The 21143-nt window shown below is 32.7% G+C and overlaps 1 protein-coding gene across 1 annotated transcript in view; it reads left to right on the forward strand.

Annotated features, from left to right (window-relative positions):
* The window catches only part of SNW1 (SNW domain containing 1), a 28773-nt gene that overhangs the window by 6579 nt on the left and 1051 nt on the right, over positions 1-21143 (forward strand). The window contains exons 3-12 of the mRNA XM_051977506.1: positions 927-1088; positions 5163-5258; positions 5347-5453; positions 7828-7932; positions 8041-8110; positions 9114-9179; positions 11748-11864; positions 13358-13499; positions 15081-15177; positions 19324-19441. Coding sequence (XP_051833466.1) covers positions 927-1088; positions 5163-5258; positions 5347-5453; positions 7828-7932; positions 8041-8110; positions 9114-9179; positions 11748-11864; positions 13358-13499; positions 15081-15177; positions 19324-19441 — 1080 coding nt within the window. The remainder of the gene's footprint in view (positions 1-926; positions 1089-5162; positions 5259-5346; positions 5454-7827; positions 7933-8040; positions 8111-9113; positions 9180-11747; positions 11865-13357; positions 13500-15080; positions 15178-19323; positions 19442-21143) is intronic.

A 21143-nucleotide genomic window follows, 5' to 3' on the forward strand; every position in this document is an offset into this window, starting at 1 on the left:
GACCAAATTTAGAGATTTATCGTTGAGTTGGCTGCAAGATGAAAAGCCCATTTTTGCTGTGGGCCATAGTAAATTTCAAAGAGTCTGAATTAAGGTATAATGAAGTTATAACCTACATCAATAGAAACAGTATGCAGACTGCTAAAATACAGATCCTTTAAGTACTAGAAGAAAAACATGGTAACTTTAGGAGATGTCAGAATATTAGATTTTGATAAGGAAAGGATCTCTGTTAATGAATAAATCAGGGAAATTTTATTAGAGAATGACACCAAAGTTGGGCCTTGAAGAAAGGGAAGAATTTAAACAGATTGTGATGTTCTTCAAGGGAAAGGAGTTGCTCCAGTCAAAGTACAAATTCATAGAATTGGGTCAGGACAGGACAAATTCAGGGAATAGTGGGTGGTATACACTGGATGGAATATAAAATGTGCAAAGGTGAGTAGTATAAAATACAGCGGGAAAGATAGTGAGAAATGTTTGCTTTTGTCATAGCCTTGGAATGAGTCATATTAATTGCTCATTGTTGGGGATTTTTTTTTCTCATTTTAATGGTTCTTAGATTAAAAATGCTGGCTGTCTTTTAAAATTAAAATGCTTTTGATGTATAAGACCATTAATGATATACTGTTTTATTTTAACCTACAAAAAATTCTTAAGTCTTCATTAGAAAGCTCCATTTATCTTAGGATTGTTTTTGTTGTTTGTTATTTAACTTTTAGTTATTCTGGAAAATTATAGTTTAGTAAGTAGTGCTGTTTTTCACATGGCAGCTGGTTTGTAGCATAACTATTATAGAAAGTACTATGTACCTTGGTCTCAAAGCACTGTTCTGAAGATATGCTGAGATCCTTAGCTTGACACATTTGTTCTAAATTTGAAAATCAAGTTGAGTACTCTATTTTTTCCCTTTTTTCTCTGTGCAGGATTTTGGAGATGGAGGTGCCTTTCCAGAAATACATGTGGCCCAGTACCCATTGGATATGGGAAGAAAGAAGAAAATGTCCAACGCATTGGCCATTCAGGTGGATGCAGAGGGAAAAATTAAATATGATGCAATTGCTCGACAGGGACAATCAAAGGACAAGGTAATCCATTATTTTGTAGATTTTATAAAAAAAAAAAATCTCAGAATTAGATAAGGCTGTCTAGATTAATTTATGTTTGAACAAGAATCTAACAAAGTGGTCGTGCAATCTTTGTAGATAACTTCAAGCAGGAAGGAGGAAAGGATATGGAAAATGAAAAAATATTATGCTTCTGCCATCTATGAGACTGATTTTTTTTTTTTAATCCCATTTGTACAGTTTGGAGACAATTGGAGAAGATCAGTTTATTACCATCTCTTGTGTTTTCAAGTTTCCAATGTAAACAGAGACTATTTGGGATTAAGTTTGATATAATAAATTATTCTTTCAGGATTTCTAAAGCAGACATAACAAGTTGTCCTTGACTACTAGGAATATCAGTGAAAAGAGTGAATTTTAAAGTAACAAAACAAACATCTCATATACTTGGCACTGGTATATCTGTACAGTTGCATGCCTTAAGGTTGCTATTGCAACTCTTAAGTTGGGGGTAGATAGCTCCAGCATCATGTCACTCCACTTCTTGAGATGATAATTGTACTGCTGTATTGACTTTTCTAGTGGGGAAGAGCCGCAAATTAGGACAATAGAATATGGCAAAGGAATGTTCTGATAATTTCAGTTGAGCAGGTTTTTATTATATTTGTAGGTTAAAAAATAAAGCAATTGAATTTCTAGAGACTATTTTAAAACTTTATCTTCTAATTCATGAATTATTGATCCTTTCTGTGTTTAAAATAGAACCATTGTATAGATCATAGGTCATTGTTTCTTGGATCTTAATATAATGTAGGTTAAATCATGTAATTGAATTGTGATTACTATAAACACTAAAAGATTCACATGGTTAGCCTTTAATTCAGGTTTTAATTTTGACTACACTATCATTAACTTAAAGAAGTATCACTTAATTTTTTATAAATCATATTGCTCAGAGCAAATGGAGTAACATTAAAGATGTTGGAATAAAATGTACTACTGTATTTGTTAAATTTACTTAATCTTAGAAGAAATAGCAATTGCCAAGAAAGTGGTTTAAAAAAAAAAAGGTGATAAAATTTAATAATCAAAAGTCCTAAGATGTAGATCATTATCATTTTATTTGGATAAATATATTACTTTGGGGTTTTTTCCCTTTAACTCCACTGAGTAGTTTGAAGCTTTAACAAAACTTGATAGCTTCTTGCTTCAAGATCTAATGTAATACAATAAAAACCTGAGAAACCGAAGGAAATCCTTTGAGAGAGTATTTACTTATTCATAATGGTTAGTGGGCCTCAGAGTAGGGTAGTACTCAGTCACTTATTTATATACCATAAATGTATTTATCAAATTAGAAGAAAGTAAAATACATTAAAATATGCAAACCTAATATTTTTGTTCAGAATTTTTTGATGCTTTGGGGGTCATTACTATGAAAATCAGTTTTTATAAAACAGGAAAGGAAAATTCTGAAGGTTTTATTTTAAGCTTTTTTAGTTATAGTGACTCTGGGTAAATCTGAGATTCTAAAATTCTGGGAGATTACTATACATAAATGCTAAGGAGTCTTACTGTGTTGTTTAGAAGATTATTTAATTCCCATGTTATGGACACTCCAATCAGTACAAAAGGTAAATTTTATGAACACCAGGTAATTTTTTGATGAAAAATAAAGTATGAGAGAAAAGAATGAAATATAAGATAATTAATACCACAATATAAAGATAATTCAAATGAAATGGTATTAAGCCTGCTGGTAGTATGCCTCCCCCAAGTCTCTCTCCACCCCGTCTATCTTCCTTTTAGCCATTAAAGTGATCCTAAAGCACTGGTCTGATCATGTCACCTTCTTCATTCAGTAAACTTCAGTGGGTTTTTTTGCTTCCAGAATCTTGGCATCCAAAGCCCTATCCTACATTTCTAGTCTTCTCAGATCTTTTTCCCCAACATGTAGTTTTCTTTTTTCTTTTTCTTATAACTTTATTGTATATCTATAAAATAGCTTTTTATTTTTCAGAATATATGCAAAGATAATTTTCAGCATTCACCCTTGCAAAACCTTGTGTTCCAAATTTTTCTCCCTCTCTCCCACTTCAAATAATCCTGAATCATTTCATTGCTGAAAAGAGCCAAGTCCATCACTGTTTGATCATTACATAATCTTGTTGCTATATAGAATGTTCTCTTGGGTTCTGCTCACTTCCCTCAGCATCAGTTCATATAAGTCTTTCCAGGCTTTTCTGAAATCATCCTGCTGATCGTTTCTTATAGAACAATAATATTCTTTTGCATTCCTGTACTGTAACTTATTCAGCTTTTTCCCAATTGATGGGCATACACTCAGTTTCCAATCTCTTGCCACTACAAAAAAAAGCTGCTACAAACATTTTTGCACACCAACATGTAGTTTTCAATCTAGTGACACTGACCTCCCAACTGTTCCATGAACAAGAACTCCATTTCTTACTTCTGAGGATTGTCTATAACTGTCTTTCATGTCTGGAATGTTCTCTCTGCTCTGCTCTGACTGTTGATTTCTCTGGCTACTTTTAAGTTCCAATAAACATCCTACCTTCTTTGGAAAACCTTATCTAACTCATTTTAATTGTTTTTTTCCCTTTCAGTTCATATGACTTGCTTTGTATATATTTTTTTTCATTAGATATAGATTTTTTCATTAGATAGATCCTTGAGAGCAAGTACTATCTTTTTGCCACTTTTTGTATCCCTAAACCTTAGCACAGGATCCATCATATAGTCGGTACTTAATAAATGTTGATATTTTTGATAACTTCAACTTACAGCCTCTTCCAAATGGAGAGTGCTAGAAACATTAAGAATATCTCTTCATAGGATATAAAATGATTATTCATACAGGTTTCTTATTATGTATGGAATCCAGAAAGGATTTATTGGAGCAAATCATAATAAGAACTATAAGAATTTTGATTCTTTGATTACAGTGATGAATCTCAGTGAATGCTTTCATGTTTTGTTTTCTTTTCCTTCTGAAATCATCAAGGCCTGGAAAGTGTGGTATCCTTTAGTTATTGACAATAAAATATTCCAGGAAGCATTAAAGTATATTTCCAGAGAAAATACCTGTCTTATCTGAAGTGAACCTAAGTAAATTCTTATGTCATTACTTTTTATTGTTTGATCTAACAAACTTGGTGTCTGGTTAAGCTTGAAGATATAGTTTTACTCTGTTTATGGTAAAATGCTAGACTTAATCATTGTTGACAATCTGTTTCTTTGCTAATTTTCACATAAGTAAAATATCTGTTTAGCAATAGCGAGTTATAGATTTATCTTCTTCACAAAGCTCATTTATGCCCCCTGACACCTTTACAACAGTATATTGTATTTTTCAGATAACCCTCAGGCTCTGCCTTCTGGAATATTCTGAGCTTCTTCACCACATTTGATACTTTAACAGTAAAATTTTTGAGTTTTATAATTAACTATCATAGAAGAATCCTTTTTTTTTTTTTTACATCATCTTTCACTCAGCTTTGTGAGAAAGAAATCTTTGTGATGCTTGCTTAAAACCGATTATTGATTTTAGAATACTAGAATAAGAGGCAATGAATAACTTGTACGCTAAATTATTATTGGGGTTTCAAGTTAATTTTGTGATTAGACACAACTGAGGAGAACCATGTCTTTCATAGTTGATCATTGCATATTCTTGCTATTATTATGTACAATGTGTTCCTGGTTCTGCTTGTTTCTCTCAGCATCAGTTCATGTAAATCTTTCTAGGCCTTTCTAAATTAAGCTTGTTCATCATTTTTTATAGAATAATACTCCATTACCTTCATATACCATAGCTTAGTTAGCCATTCCCCAGTTGATGGGAATCTACTCATTTTCCATTTCTTTACCACAAAAAGAGCTGCCACAAACATTTTTGCATATGTGGTTCCTTTCCCCAATATTTTTTTTTTCTCTTTAAATCCAAAAAATAGAATGAGTATCCTAAATTTATCTTTATAATAAGAGGACACCTTCATTTCTAAAATAATTTAATAAGGTTGCTGTCTTTGCTCTTTACTCTTTCTTATTCTTGTTACATTTAACCCAATTTAGGTCATTTATAGCAAATACACTGACCTGGTACCCAAAGAAGTTATGAATGCAGATGACCCAGACCTTCAAAGACCTGATGAAGAAGCCATTAAAGAGGTACAAATTTATACAAATGATGGTTAGTTTAAAAAAATTTAAACCTTGTTGATTATCAAGCCACTTAAAATCATGTCTTTGATTTCAGATAACAGAAAAGACAAGGGTAGCCCTAGAGAAATCTGTGTCTCAGAAGGTTGCTGCTGCTATGCCAGTTCGAGCTGCAGATAAACTAGCTCCAGCTCAGTATATCCGGTATGAATCAAACGAATTGTCTTTTGTCTCAAAAGTTTTAATATCAACTTCAGCAACATGAGTTATTGTATTCAGGGTTTCTTCTCCAAGAAATTAGTTGTCCTACTTAGTAAAAATGAGTAAAAAATTATTCATTATTCAGTGGCTTAAAGTTCATTGAGTCCTTTTGATTGCCATTTATTTTAAAGTGATAGCTATTTCATTGATAGTACATTGGATGTTTTCCAGACTGTTTTTTTGTATATATATCACAGATTTGTTGTCCAGAAATTTTCTTTTCTTTAAAAAATTCTTTTAAAAAAATTATTATCAATAGTATTTTATCTTTCCAAATACATGTAAAGATGGTTTTCAACATTCATTTTTGTAAGACTTTGTGTTCTAAATTTTTCTCCCTCACTTATCTCCTCCCTCCCCAAGACAGCAAACAACCTGTTATAGATTAAATCTATGCAGTCCTTTTAAACATATCTCCATATTTGTCATCTTAGGCAAGAGAAATCACACTAAAGGGGAAAAAACCAAGAAAACAAAACAAAACAAAAAAAGGTGAAAATACTATATTTTAATCCATATTCAATCTCCATAGATTCTTTCTCTGGATACCATTAGCATTTCCCATCCCATGTCTATTGGAATTGCTTTGAATCACTACATTATTAAGAAAAGCCAGATTTATCACAATTGATCATCATATAATCTTGTTACTGTGTACAATGTTTCCTGGTTCTTTATTCTTCCCTCAGCATCAATTCATATAGGTCTTTTCAGGCTTTTTTGAAATCAGCCTCTCATCATTTCTTACAGAATAATAATATTCCATAATATTCATATACCATTTTAAGTTTAGCATTGTGTTTAACCAACTTTTTCTTGGCAGGACGAGAAATGTAGAGTTTTTTGAGCATTCTTCCCCCTTCCTCCACTCCCACTCCCACCCCCACCCCACCCTAAGGCAATTGGGGTTAGTTGACTTGCCCAGGGTCCCACAGCTAGTGTCTAATGCCAGATTTGAACTCAAGTCCTCCTGAATTAAGGGCTGATGCTCAATATACTGCACTAACTAGCTGCCCCATGTAGAACTCTGAAAGAATATTTAGTGTTTAGCAAGGACTCTATAAATTAGTTTCTATGCTGTAACTAAATTAAAAATAACTAGAACTATTAAAAACTAGAACTAATTAAAACTATTAAAAACTTATTAACTATTAAAAAATAACTAGATAGGAACTAACTAACTATAGGAAATCTTGTAGGATTTTTCCCCCTTTTTCTTAACTTGTTATCTATGAAACTAAGAAATTACATGATTAAAGGTGTGATAGAAAAGTAAATAACTGCATATATAGTTGTTTTTAGTTTTAGGTTTTGCTTGAGTCCTTTTACCAATGCTGCGTAGTCTATACCTGAATTAGGAATCTCAACATCACCCTAGATACTCATCCTCACTAACTTTTCAATTGAATTAGTTGGCATATCTTGTCCTTTTTCCCTTCATACATCTATATATCTCCACTTACACAGTCATCACTCTGAGTCAGACCTCTTTTGTTTTTTAGTAAGTATTATTTATTTATTTATTTTTTTGCAGTTACATATAAAGTGTTCATTCATTTTTAATAAGATTTTGGATTCTAAATTTTTTTTCCCTTCCCTTTTATCCCCCTTTCCTAAGGGATTGCTAAGAGAATTAGCAATTTGATACAGGCCCTTTCTTCTTGCCTACTCTATTGGTATACCCTTGGAATTGGTGTCTCTGCCTTATCTGTGTCCACATAGATGCTGGTGATTTTTTTCCAAAAAAAGAGGTCTTAGCCATATCACCATCCTCAGTAAATCCCAGAGATTACCTCTAGGATTTAGGTGTAAAATCCCTTTTTTGATCCTTAATTTTTATATAACCTGGTTTCTTCAAACATCTCCAGTTTTCTTATACTTACTTCTCTTTGTGTGCTGTGATCCAGACATATTATCCTCCTTGCTATTCCTCTCAACTCATTTCCAGTTTCAAAGCCTTTGCACTGACTGTTGAATACTCTCCTTCTTTCCTTCGGCTCTTAGAATCCTAAATTTCCTTCAAGATTCCTCTCAAATCCCATCTTATGCTTGAGGTCTTTCCTGTCTTTTTCTTAGTTACCTTCAACTACTTTGTATGTATTTGGACATATTTTCTCTATTCATTAGAATGTGAGCTCCTTGGGGGAAGAGACTATTTTTCCCTTTCTTCATATACCCATTCCCTAGCATTGTGCTTGGCACATAATAAGCTTGCTGATTAATTATGTTGACTATTAACAAATTTGTATTTAAATACCAGTATGGGAAATGAAAATTTGAAAGCTGAACAATTTACATGTTTATTGTCATCCTTCAGGTATACACCATCTCAGCAAGGAGTAGCTTTCAATTCTGGAGCTAAGCAAAGAGTTATTCGGATGGTGGAAATGCAAAAAGATCCAATGGAGCCTCCAAGATTCAAGTAAGTGCTTAATTTTGAAGGAATGAACTAGTATATTTAGCTTTGTCTGTTCTGAAAAAAAAATTGAGAGATATCATTCACTGGTTATACTTTTGTTTCTTCTCTTAGAATTAATAAGAAAATTCCTCGTGGGCCTCCTTCTCCTCCTGCACCTGTTATGCATTCTCCTAGTCGAAAGGTACTGGTCATTACATTCTTAAGTCTTTCACTCTTGATTTGTAGCTTTGAGATACTCAAGATAAGAGGTAACATCCCAGAGCCTCTGTTTCTTCATCTATAAAATGGAGATGATACTTGAATAATATGCCTTTGCCAATGATACCTCAACTCAAAAGGCCCTGAGGATGTCACTTTATTATATCACAGTCACACAGACTATAAATTATAGTCATGACATTGACTTTGAATCATCAACAAAACATCTCTTTTTAAGAAATTCAGAAAATGTGATGAGTTTTAGAAACATTTCCAATTGGGATTTTTAAAAATTGTTCCTTAAAACATATAATTCTTAGTTATCTTGAAAATTGAGAAGGATTAAATCCTGATAGGTTCCAGAGAACTGAAGTTTTATGCTTAGTATTACCTCTCCTGAAATAATGAGTTTGTATCTGAAAGAAATCATGCTCTACTATTTGGTTCTGAAATTTAAAAAAGTTAATACTAGAGTTATAACTACTGAAAAAATTTTCTAGGTTCTTAAGATTTTTCTCCCATAAACTTTGGGAGTATTATGCATTTGTTTAAAATTTTTCTGGAAATATATGTAAGACCATGGTATACTATACTTACTAAAATAGGGATAATGGTTGCTTTTTGAAAAACATTGCTACTTTTTTGCATCACATTCAGTTCCAGATATATTTATCTTTTATAACTCCAAGCCTTCTCATGTAATAAATATTTGTTTTAAAAAGGAGACAAACCAACATATATATATGCAATATTCTACACTCGTGGTCTCCTACCTCTACAATGAAGAAAAGTATTCATTTTCTCAACTCTTTTCTGGGCCAACCTTGATCATTATACAACAATACTGCTTTTTACAAAACTCACATAAACCTATTAGAATTGTTTATCAGTGAAGCTGTCTTTAAGGAGAAAATTCATATACAGATTTTTAGTTGGACTTTAAATCTAAAAATGTCTTGTACTTTTTTATTTCTTCCCCATCTCAGATGACTGTGAAAGAGCAGCAAGAATGGAAAATTCCACCTTGTATTTCAAACTGGAAAAATGCAAAGGTAATTAAGCTGTCATAAAAATCAGTCTCTTAATATTATATCCTACTGGGGAACTTCATGAAAGATTTTTCAGCCTGAATAGCATTACTTTAAACCTCAAGAACTCACTTAGCTGTCTATTTTCAGAGTGGAACACACAGTTTATACATTTTGATTTTTTTTTTAAACATTGTAATGGAAATGTCAAGGTATCAGGCTGTGAACACTATATAGAATATATTAGCCAATTTTTGAGAGTAAAAGCGCACAGAAAAGGGTCATTGAGAATTAATTGTTATATCCAAAAAAAGCTTGTATCATAGGGATCAGAATCAGATACCAATTTTTTTCCTCCAAAAAAAATCAGACTAGAAGTGCTACATAAAACAGAGTGGGGTATTTAGGAGTATATATATTTAGGGTATATATAGTGTCCATATTTTCTTATGAGTTTCATTGTTCATGCTAATACATTCTAGACTTCACTAAACAATTCATACTCTATGTATATCTACTAATTGGCAGAACTCCCAGAGCCCATAACAAAGACTAAGAAATTTATTCTGTGTTATATTCTATTATTATTTTTCTAAAATAAGATTTTATGATTTTATTCAGTTTTATGAATTGTAGAGGAGTCCTAACGACCTTAAGTTGGGGGGGAAACATTTGTTATCAGAGTTTTGCCTTTTATTCTTTTTCCATTAGGTTGATAAGAAGTAAAAGGGAGAGAAAAGAAACTTAATTTTAATTTTAAAAAAAAGTAATATCTTCTAGAAGTCATTGCTCAGGAACATAGATATTAGTGGGCAAAAATAAGACCATCCAACTATCTCTCAGGATCAGTGGAATCACTGCTTTATGTCCAAATTTTTTTTCCCAACTTGAGGGCATCAAGAATGTTTTACAACTCATAAAGTTTAATAAAATAATGAAGTTGATTTAGGAAAGTAATGATAACACAGAATAATGTGTGAGATATATATATATATTTTAATCTTTTTTTATGGCTTTTTATTTACAAGATATATGCATGGGATAATTTTTCAGCATTGACCCTTGCAAAACCTTCTATTCCAGCCTTTCCTCTCCTTCCCCCACCTTCTCACCTAGATGGCAAGTAATCCCATACATATTAAATATGTTAAAGTATATGTTAAATATAATATATGTATACATATCCCTAGTTATTTTGCTGCATAAGAAAAATCAGACTTAGAAATAAGGTGAAAATAAGCTGAGAAGGAAATGAAAAATGCAAGCGGAGTAGAAATGCTATGCTGTGGTTCATACTCATTTCCCATAGTTCTTTTGGTGGGTGTAGCTGGGTTCTCTTCATTATCGAACAAATGGAACTGATTTGAGTTCATCTCATTGTTGAAGAGGGCTATGTCCATCAGAATTGATCATATAGCATGTGATATATTTCTTAAACATTCCCTTGACTCCTGGAAGCTCTGCCAATGAAATAAATATATAATATTTTTATAATAAAATTTAAAATGTATATGCCAATTAGTAGATATATGTATATCTTATGTACATATGTGTATGGCATAAATTATTTAGTAAAATCCAGGATGTACTAACATGAACAAATTATGAAGCTTATGAGATAAAACACACAGTATACAAAGAGATATAACACTCTGTCCTATGAAGTACATATACACCTTTAGCCTAATTTCATTTCTTTTGAGTAGTTTGAAGCCTGCAATATAGAAAAATAAAGGCAATCAAATTATATGTTATATGACATTTAAGTTGTATTTCCTGAGTTGTTAAAATGAGATACATATTTAAAAACACCACATCTTAACCTATCTAGTTAAATTAGGCTACTTTTTGGTTTAATAGGATTCACTATATCATAATGCTAAGAATTTGGTATTTAACACAATAGATTTTTGTTGTTTTTGTCTCTTTTTAAAAATGTCTTCCTATCTCATCCAGACTAGAAATGAAATGGTCACTCACAGGCTCAATTCCCACTACTGATCAGCTCCAGAGCTTCAGTCACTTCTAATATCAGCCTAGGTTGCTTTGTCCATCCTTAAGCAACTTGGTGTTTCCCTGGTCTTGGGACTCCCCATATTGGTGCTTGATTTAGTGTGGATATTGAGTTGGCTTGGCCCTACTGCAGGTCAGAATTTTGAGGTTCGTGATCCACTAGCTTTAGCCTCCCCTGTAGTGGTTTCAGGTAAGCTCCATCATGCATGGCACAGCAAGTATCTCTTGATAATTATAGCTTATTCCATGATGAGTGGTATGATTAGGCACTTAAGGGGCAGCCATTTGGCCCTTTGATTTTAGCTATTGTTACCATAAGAGTTAACTTTCTAGAACTAGTGAGAGTAGGCTAAGGTACATAGTGCTTACCAATAGTCATATCACAAATCAGCTTAAAACAGGTACTCTGGGGAAAAGAGGTATGTTTAAAGTATTAAAACATTTAGAAACCTATATAAAACATGACTGTAAGAAATGCAGAAAAATGAACTGCATCCACAAAATGGTAAGAAATTTACTTTTATTTTAAAAGAGCTCAAAAATGTCTCTCATATGATAAGTGCTTGTCTTTCATACCAGGGCTATACTATTCCATTAGACAAACGTCTGGCTGCTGATGGGAGAGGACTGCAGACAGTCCACATAAATGAAAACTTCGCCAAACTAGCTGAAGCTCTTTACATTGCTGATAGAAAGGTTTGTCTTTTTGTTGTTGTTGTTATTGTTTTTTCCCTGAGCTCTGATCTTTCAAATTTTGCAAACTCATGTTCTCCACAAACTAAATATACGAATACCATTGTATACTTAAGTCATTCAGCTTTTTCACCTATTTTGCTAAATTTAAATATCAGAAGCTACTCAGTTTGGATTGGTATTTTAAAATTTGTTTATTTAAGAGCTTTTGTTATGAATTAGAAATAATGTTATCTTTGGTTTATTATTGTTGTTTTTGTCTTTATCTTTGGTCTGTATTTTTTGATGAAATTTTTAAGATCGTGTATTTCCCTCTTCAGTTACTTTTAAGAAAGCAGTGTCACTTCATGCCAGATATAGATATTTAGAATTTTTTTGCCATTTAATTAAGCTGACTTGGGAACTTTAGTTTCTGTACCATGAAAACCAATTAAGGAAAAATTCTTATCATCCAAATTCTGAAAGAAATAAATTGCCATTTATTGTCCCCTGTTTTACAGATGAGAAAGGAGGATCTTAGAGGTAAAATAACTTGTCTAAGGTCACACAGCTAGTAAATCATAAAGCTAAGTCTGACACCCAGATCCTTCTGAATCCTCTGCTTTTGGCACTAATTCAGACAATCCTAACTTTATATATAATTTCAGTTCATCAAATCATTGCAATAACATTTATGTCACGTACTAAAAAAAATCTAAGTGAATAGAGAAATTGATTTCCATAGAAAATGAAATTGAATGGTATCACCTATTCACTTCAGTCTTTGAAAATGGTATGGCGTATGTACAGTATTTAGAAAAGGACATCACAGTAAGAATATTGAGTAAACAAGATTTGTGTCCATATATAAATTTTCATAGCAGATGTTCTATAGTTCCCATTCTCCATTACTGTGTTCACATTGTGTCTTAACACCTAAATATGTCATATATTAGACTAATGGAATTTTGATTTCAGATTCTTTTTATAAAAATTCATGGATAACATTGATTTATTAAGTTGAATCATGTTCTTGAGTTTTATAACTCAGCAAGACTGAAGTGGAGAACTAAGTTTGCTAATTCTTTTTGTGTTAGGATATCTTCCTAAGAGGCAGTACAGTATGATTCAGTGAATAGCATGCTGAAATTGGAAACAAATGATCAAGATTTTGGAATCATAGGTTTAGAAATTGAAAGGCACCTTAGGGACCAATGTGTCCAACTCTCATATTTTGGGAATAAAAAAACTGAAGCTGAGAGAAATTGAATCCCTAGCTCAAGGTCACACAGTAAGTATCTAAAAACAGGATTTGAACTTGGGTCTTAACAAAGTTGGCTTTATCCATTGTGTACCACTGAACTAATATTAGGCAGGTCACAAAATTGCTAAAGGATTAGTGTTTTCATGCTTAAAATGAGGTTGGATGTCTGAGGTCTTTTAGTTGTGTGTCTGTTATTTTCATGAGTAATAAACTATAATCATTTGCATAGTTTAATATTTGTTTTGACTGATAGGCTCGTGAGGCAGTAGAGATGCGAGCTCAAGTAGAGAGAAAGATGGCCCAAAAGGAAAAGGAGAAACATGAGGAGAAGCTTCGAGAAATGGCTCAGAAAGCTCGGGAGAGAAGAGCTGGAATCAAGACCCATGTAGAAAAAGGTTGGTTAGTCTTGTGCATAAAGGAGGAGTGTGTGGCAGAACTGTAGTGAAAGTAGCCTCAGTATTATTTCCTGGACCATACTTAACAGGGTAACAAGTAAAAATAGTTAACAAATTCCCAAATTATGTTTGTTTTCACATATATTCTGAAAAATCATTATTCAAGAAACTTACTGTCATTATTACACTTTTTCAATATCTTAAGGATTTGTGATCACATTGATGCAAGTTTTTCTTCCATTGGGGCAGATAGGAATCATTTCATATTTTCTCATCATGTGCAGTTCCTGACAGTATTCTTCTTTAGGTAATCCATCCAACATTCTCTCTCCTAGGTATTTTTTAAAATTGTGTGGGTACTCCTATCAATAAGAAAACCAATAAGTCATAGTTGCCAAGAGATGGTGAAAAAGATTTTAACAAAATACAACACCTATCCCTATTGAAAATACTAGAGAGCATAGGAATAAATGGAGCTTTCCTTAAAATGATAAGTAGTATCAATCTAAAACCATCAGCAAGCATTAATATTATTATTATGAAGATAAGCTAGAAACCTTCCCAGTAAGATCAGGTTGTGAAGGAAGGATGCCCATTATTATTATTATTCTATATAGTACTAGAAAAGTTAGCTATAACAATAAGAAGAAAAAGAAATTGAAGGAATTAGAATAGGCAATGAAGAAACAAAACTGTCACTCTTTGCAGATGATATGATGGTATACTTAGAGAATCCTAGGAAATCAACTAAAAAACTACTTGAGAAATAACTTCAGAAAAGTTGCAGGGTATTTTTAAAAAGATTGTTTGAGTTCTGGTTGAACACTAGCCATTGAATCCCTAGCTCAAGGTCACCTAGTAAGTATCTAAAGCCAGGACTTGAACTTGGGTCTTAACAAAGCTGACTTTATCCACTGTGCACCACTGAGCTAATGTTGGGCAGATTACAAAATTGCTAAAGGCTTAGGGTCTTCATGCTTAAAATGAGATTGGACCTCTGAAGTGTCTTTTAGTTGTATGCCTATTATTCTAATGAATAATAAATTATAATCATTTGCATTGTTTAATATATGATGCCTTATTATATGGCCAGTCTATCTTCTTTTATCATTTTTACATTTTCTTGATGATATCTCTTATCCTATATCTTTCAGCTTCCATCATCATGTGGGAAAGTAAAAGAGCTGTCTTGTTTCCACCATTATCCTTTGGGTCTTCATAACATTTTAATATATTTTCACAACAGTATTTTAATATAAAGTTAAACCTGTTATTACCATTTACACAGTTAAAAAAGCAAAAGGCTTTTTTTTATAGCAATATTTTTTAAACATGAAAGTGTTAGTGTAATATAATTCACTCATGAATTATTTTATTCTGTGCCTATTTATAGTTTTGATAGAGAATGTTCTTAATATTTAAAGATGTTACTGACTTAATTTTAACTTTAATCTGGGTAACCAAATATGATAACAGACTAATAGAGGATTAACTTGGGAGCCTTGCCTAAAGTAGGTAGATTCTCCATATTTTTCAGTGTTCCTGAATATATTACAATAATGAAGCAACTTCTCTCTACAGAGGATGGTGAGGCTCGGGAACGAGATGAAATAAGACATGATAGACGCAAAGAGAGACAACATGACAGAAATCTTTCCAGAGCAGCTCCTGATAAGAGGTAAGTCTGGAAAAAGAAAAATAATTAATTTTCTTTTTCATGCAATTCAAACTAACAGCTTTTTCCTTGCAACATTGATAAATTTTCTAGGACCATAAAATGCTCTCTTATTTCATGTAATCAGGCATTTTGAAACATTTTTTATGGTGCAGGGTAGAGATTTGGACTACATAAATAATGGCACTGCATTATGTTTCAGTAATGCTTTGGATTTTCAAAGCATTTTCATATAATCTCATTTGATCTCTAAATATGGGGATATATAAATCCTTACTCTCAGGGAGTTTACATTCTAACGAAGAAGACACCACATAGATGTAGAGACACACACACACATAGTAGAAGGCATTTAGAGAATCAGAATAGGTTTCCTTGATACAGCAAAGTTAAATTTGGTTGAGAGTATAGTATGTCTTTTAAACAGTGGTGTAACTAATTCTAGCTCCATTCAGCAACCTGTATGTAGGGTCTATGCTGGGAATAATTTAGGATGGAATTTGAGATTAAAGAACTGAAAAGTTAAGGAGCTTGAGGAAAATCAATATGGATGTGAAATTTCCCTTGTCTGTAAGTGCAGGAGAGAAACAGTGATCCAGATGCTCAATTGAAAAAGGAGAATGATTGTGGGGAAGGGGCAAATAGTACCAATATTATGAAATCACAGTCAGGGTAACACAGTATTTAGCAGTTTCTACATTAAAGGAGTAAAGGGCTTGGAATATGCTATTCTAGAGGGCAGAGGAGCTAGGAGTACAACCAAGAATCGCCTATCCAGAAAAACAGTATAATCCTTTGGGGGGAGAGGGGGAGGGGCAGGGAGGAAATGGATAATCGATGAAATAAATGGCTTTCTAAAAATTCCTGATCAAAAGATCAAAAAGATCAAAGCTGAATAGAAAAACTGAATTTCAAATACAAGACTCAAAAGGAACATAGAAAAGTAAGTAGGGAATAGAAATCATTAGGGGATTCCATAATGTTAAACTATTTATATTCTTAGATGGGAAGATGATACTTGTTAACTCATAAGAACTTTTTCATTATTAATGCAGTTAGAAGTATGCAAAGATAGAGGACATGACACGAGTGTGAGTTGAATATGATGGGATGCTATCTTAAAATTAAGGGTAAGAGAGGAATGCACTAGAAGAGGGAAGGAAAGATAAAATGGAGTAAATTATTTCCCATAAAAGAAGCACACAAGAGCTTTTATGAGATGGGGGACATAGGGAAAGTGCTTGAACACTACTCTCATTGAAACTGGCTTAAAGAAAATAACACTCAGTTTGGTATAGAAATTTTTATTACCTTACAAGGAAAAGTAGGAGAAAAAGGTAAGAGAAGGAAGGGGGAGGAGCAGCAGAAGGGTCTGACAGAAAGGAGGTAGGATTAAGGGAGGTAGTAGTCAAAGGCAAAACACTTTTTTTTTTTTTAAATTAAAGCTTTTTATTTTCAATATATATATGTATATGGATAAATTTTGACATTCACCCCTACAAAATCATGTGTTCTAAACTTTTCCTCTCCCTTCCCTGCATCCCCTCCCACAGTGGGCAAGTGATCCAATATATGTTAAACATGCAATTCCTCTTTCTGTATATATATTTCCATAAATAACATGCTGCACAAGAAAAATCAGATCAAAAAGGGAAAAATTAAGAAAGAAAACAAAATGCAAGCAAACAACCCCCAAAAGACTGAAAATACTATGTTGCAATACACGTTCAGTCCCCATTGTCCTTTCTCTGGGTGCAAATGGCTTTCTTCATCACAAGATCATTGGATAAGAGATCATCATATGGTATTGATGTTGTTGTGTACAATGATTTCCTGTTCTGCTCACTTCACTCAGCATCTGTTCATGTAAGTGTCTCCAGGCCTCTCTGAAATCATCCTGCTGGTCATTTCTTACAGAACAATAATATACCATAATATTCCTATACCACAATTTATTCAGTTGTTCTCTAACTGATGGTCATCTGCTGTTTCCAGTTTCTTGCCACTACAAAAAGGGCTGCCACAGACATTTTTGCATATGTGGATCCTTTTTCCTCCTTTATGATCTCTTTATGATACAAACCCAGTAGAGACACTACTAAATCAAAGTTTATAGCCCTTTGGGCATAGTTCCAAATTGCTCTTCAGAATGGTTGGATCAATTCACAACTCCACCAACAATGTATTATTAGTGTCCCAGTTTTCCTATCTGCTCTCCAACATTCATACTTATCTTTTCCTGTCATTTTAGCCAATTTGAGAGGTATATAGTAGTACCTAAGAGTTGTCTTAATTTGCATTTCTCTGATCAGTAGTGATTTAGAGCACCTTTTCATATGACTAGAAATGGTTTTAATTTCTTCATCTGAAAATAGGCAAAACACTTTTAAGGATGGACATGGTAAAAGGAAAAGAGAGTAGGATAAATGGAGGGGAAAAAAGATAGAAACAAATAATACACAGTAATCATAACTGAAAAAAAAATTATGGCAAGCTTCTCTGATAAAGGCTTCATTTCTCAAATTTTTAGAGAACTAAATAAAAATTATACAAATGAAAGTCATTCACCAATTGGCAAATGGTTAAAAAATACGAACAGGCAATTTTCACACAAAGTAATCAAAACTGTAGTCATAGGAAAAATGCTCTAAACCACTATTGATTATAGAAATGTAAATTAAAACAATTCTAAGGTGTGCTACTTTATACTGCTTAGATTAATTAATAGGGCAAAAGGAAAAAGACAAATATTAGAGGGGTTGTGGAAAAGTTGGAACGTCAGTGCATTGTTGATGAAATTTTGAATTGATTCAGCCATCCTGAAAAATATGGAACTATATTTTGAACCCAGGATCATCACAAAGTTTGTATCCCAAAGAGATTTAAAGAAAAGCACCTACATGTTACAAAAATATTTATATAGCAGCTCTTTTTGTGGTGACGGAGAATTGGAAATTAAGGGATATATATATATCCATCAATTGGGGAATGGCTGAACAAATTGTTGTATATGATTATGATGGAATACTATTTTGTTATAAAAAATGATGAGCAGGTAAGATTTCAGAAAAACCTGGAAAGACATATGAACTGATTACAAAGTGAAATGAATAGAACCAAAACATTGTACACAGTAATAGCAGTATTGTGAATGACTTAACTCGTGATGAAAAATGCCATTCATCTCCAAAGAAAGAACTGATAAAGCATGAATGTAGATCAAAGCACACTTTAAAAAGTTGTTTGTTTGTTTGTTTTTTTAACTTTATTTTAAGGGGCTAGATGGCACAGTGGCTAGAACACTGGCCTTGAAGTCAGAAGGACCTGAGTTCAAATCCAGCCTCAGACACTTAATACTTTCTAGCTGTGTGACTCTGAGCATGTCATTTAACCCCAGTTGCCTCAGCAAAAATAAATAGTAATAGATAATAGAATATTTTATGTCTCATGTGACTCTTACAGCCAGAGTTTTATTAACTTGAAAATAGCATTGTAGATTAAATGTATCCTCTAAGTTACTGTATGCTTATTTTTTAAAATTTTGTAGTTAATTTTGAAATTAAACATTCAAAAGAAATCATTTTGAGATTTGAACTTTTACTGAAATAGTAACAAGTATCCCAGGTTCCATTAAGCTTTAAACCTAAAATAGTACTAAATCCAATCACTGGCATTTTTTTCCCTCTTTTAACACTCTGATAAGAGCAGAATTAATAATTTTGGCCACAATGAGGAACTAATTTGGACTTTAAAAAAAATTCAAATAGTAAGCCAAATTTGTACTATGTTGATCCTACAGCAAACTTAGTTTTCCAGTACATGAATATAAAATAAATTCCACAGCAGTTGTGTCCCTACATATACTATAAGCTAATTATTTGCATTAAAGAAATACATTTCAGACAATTAGTCTCTTGGCATTCCTTTGAGTTATCAAGAGAGCCAAATTGTAAAACCTTACCTTCTCTGGTGATCATGTATTTGAAATGCTACAAGGATTGCTAACCTGATTATGTAATGTCAGAGAATGTCTTCACAGTACATGAAGTTTTCATTACTAACTGGGTGTTCTTAAGCTGAAATATTCAATTTGTTCATATAATAAATGTTTATGAAGTCAAGTGTATAACTGGTGATATTTTAATATAGGTCAAAATTACAGAGAAATGAGAATCGAGATATCAGTGAAGTCATTGCTCTTGGTGTGCCCAATCCTCGGACTTCCAATGAAGTTCAATATGACCAGAGGCTATTCAACCAAACTAAGGTATTTAATTGGGGGTGGGGAAGGAAGTTTAGAGTGTGTGTGTGTGTGTGTGTGTGTGTGTGTGTGTGTGTAAACACACACAAATAATTTATCAAATCTACTAATGATTATGAGTTTATGAGTGATGGCATGCAACAGGTGGAATCAGATTAGTTACTTCTCTTAATAAGTGATTGGGTAGAGTTATAAGAGATTAGAAGAGAACAAAAAAGTTTTCTAAGTACTTTTGAAGACCCAGCCCTGATAACTTTGTTTCTAAAATGAAGACAAAAGGTAGATATAAAGATATATCCAAGATATATCCTGCAGTATTTTCTTAAAATACCCTTAGTTTGTTAGCACATTTAACATGCAAGGTTAGAATTAGAACTAAGCAAACATGAAATTGTAATTACATCATTATAGCACACTGATTATGTGTGAACTTAGAGAGAATCATTATATCACCATACTAAGTATTTATGTGAACTAAAGAACCGTTATCTCATCAATTCCACTGAGATAACATCTTGTTTCAAGTATACTTCTCCAGAGTTCTGGCTCTCTACTGTGTACAGTGGATAAGATGTGAAATCAGGGAGGCAAACCTATTCAGCTACCATCTCTAGCACTTTTTTGTGTGGCTATGAACTTAGCACAATTTCTCTAAGCCCTGTTTTCCCTATTTTTGAAGTGAAGAGATGGAACTAGAAAGATCCCTACTATATCTAATTTATTTGGCATTAATATCTGTTTTAAGTAAGCTAATTTTCCAGATTAGAGCTTGCTTCCTAAATAAGCATTGAAAATGAAAAACTCAACTCTGTAGATCTTCTTCAGAAATCACTTTAGTTTAGAAATCTGCAGTTAAGTTGCTCAGTGGATAGAGCATCAGACTCCAGTCATTATTACTTTATTGTTTAATTTACCTCTCCTTTTTGTAGCTCTTTCCAGTAGTTACATTATACTGCTATCAAATGGTTTGCAAATGGTTGGTTGAGGAGAATTCGAATTCAAATGCAACCTCAGACACTTGGGACTTAACTAGCTATGACTCTGGACACTTAATGCTAATTGCTTTCTGCTACCCCTCCCCCCAAAAAATCTTAATAAATTTAAGGCCTAAAGCAAAGTAATAGTTTAAGGCTGAGACTTACAAATCTCTGACCAGTGCTTTTTCCTTTACATCAGTTTGTTTTTTTCTTGATAATTCAAAGTTCATCATATGAACATTTTTTGTACTATGTCATATTAATACTTTTAGGAGCTATTGAGAAATGATAATCTGCCATGTGTTATATGGTCTAGAATTACTGTGTTTCATAATAGGCTTAACCAATGGATAATCTGGAAATAACCTCAGGCATCATCTAGTCTAATCCTGTTTTATAGATGAGGAACTAAGGCCTGAGGTTAAATGGTTTATATAGGATAAAAAAGAATAGAAGCACATTTGAACCAAGGACTCTAATCATCATTATTACTTTGCTGTTTAATTCCCTTTTATAGCTCTGCCCAGCAGTTACATCATCCTACTATCAAGTGATCTGCTTTTCAAGTTATTTTGTTAGTTTTAATTACTATTAATTTGGAAACTTAAACTTATGTTAACTTTATTTTACAAACAATCTAAATTCTAAGAAAGGACTTGAGAGAATTCACCAAATACCTATTTTTACTATAGATTTGCCCAAGGAAAGCACTTCTTTAAATTTTTCTAGAT

This window comes from Antechinus flavipes, chromosome 2 (assembly GCF_016432865.1).
Source record: "Antechinus flavipes isolate AdamAnt ecotype Samford, QLD, Australia chromosome 2, AdamAnt_v2, whole genome shotgun sequence".
Taxonomy (NCBI): domain Eukaryota; kingdom Metazoa; phylum Chordata; class Mammalia; order Dasyuromorphia; family Dasyuridae; genus Antechinus; species Antechinus flavipes.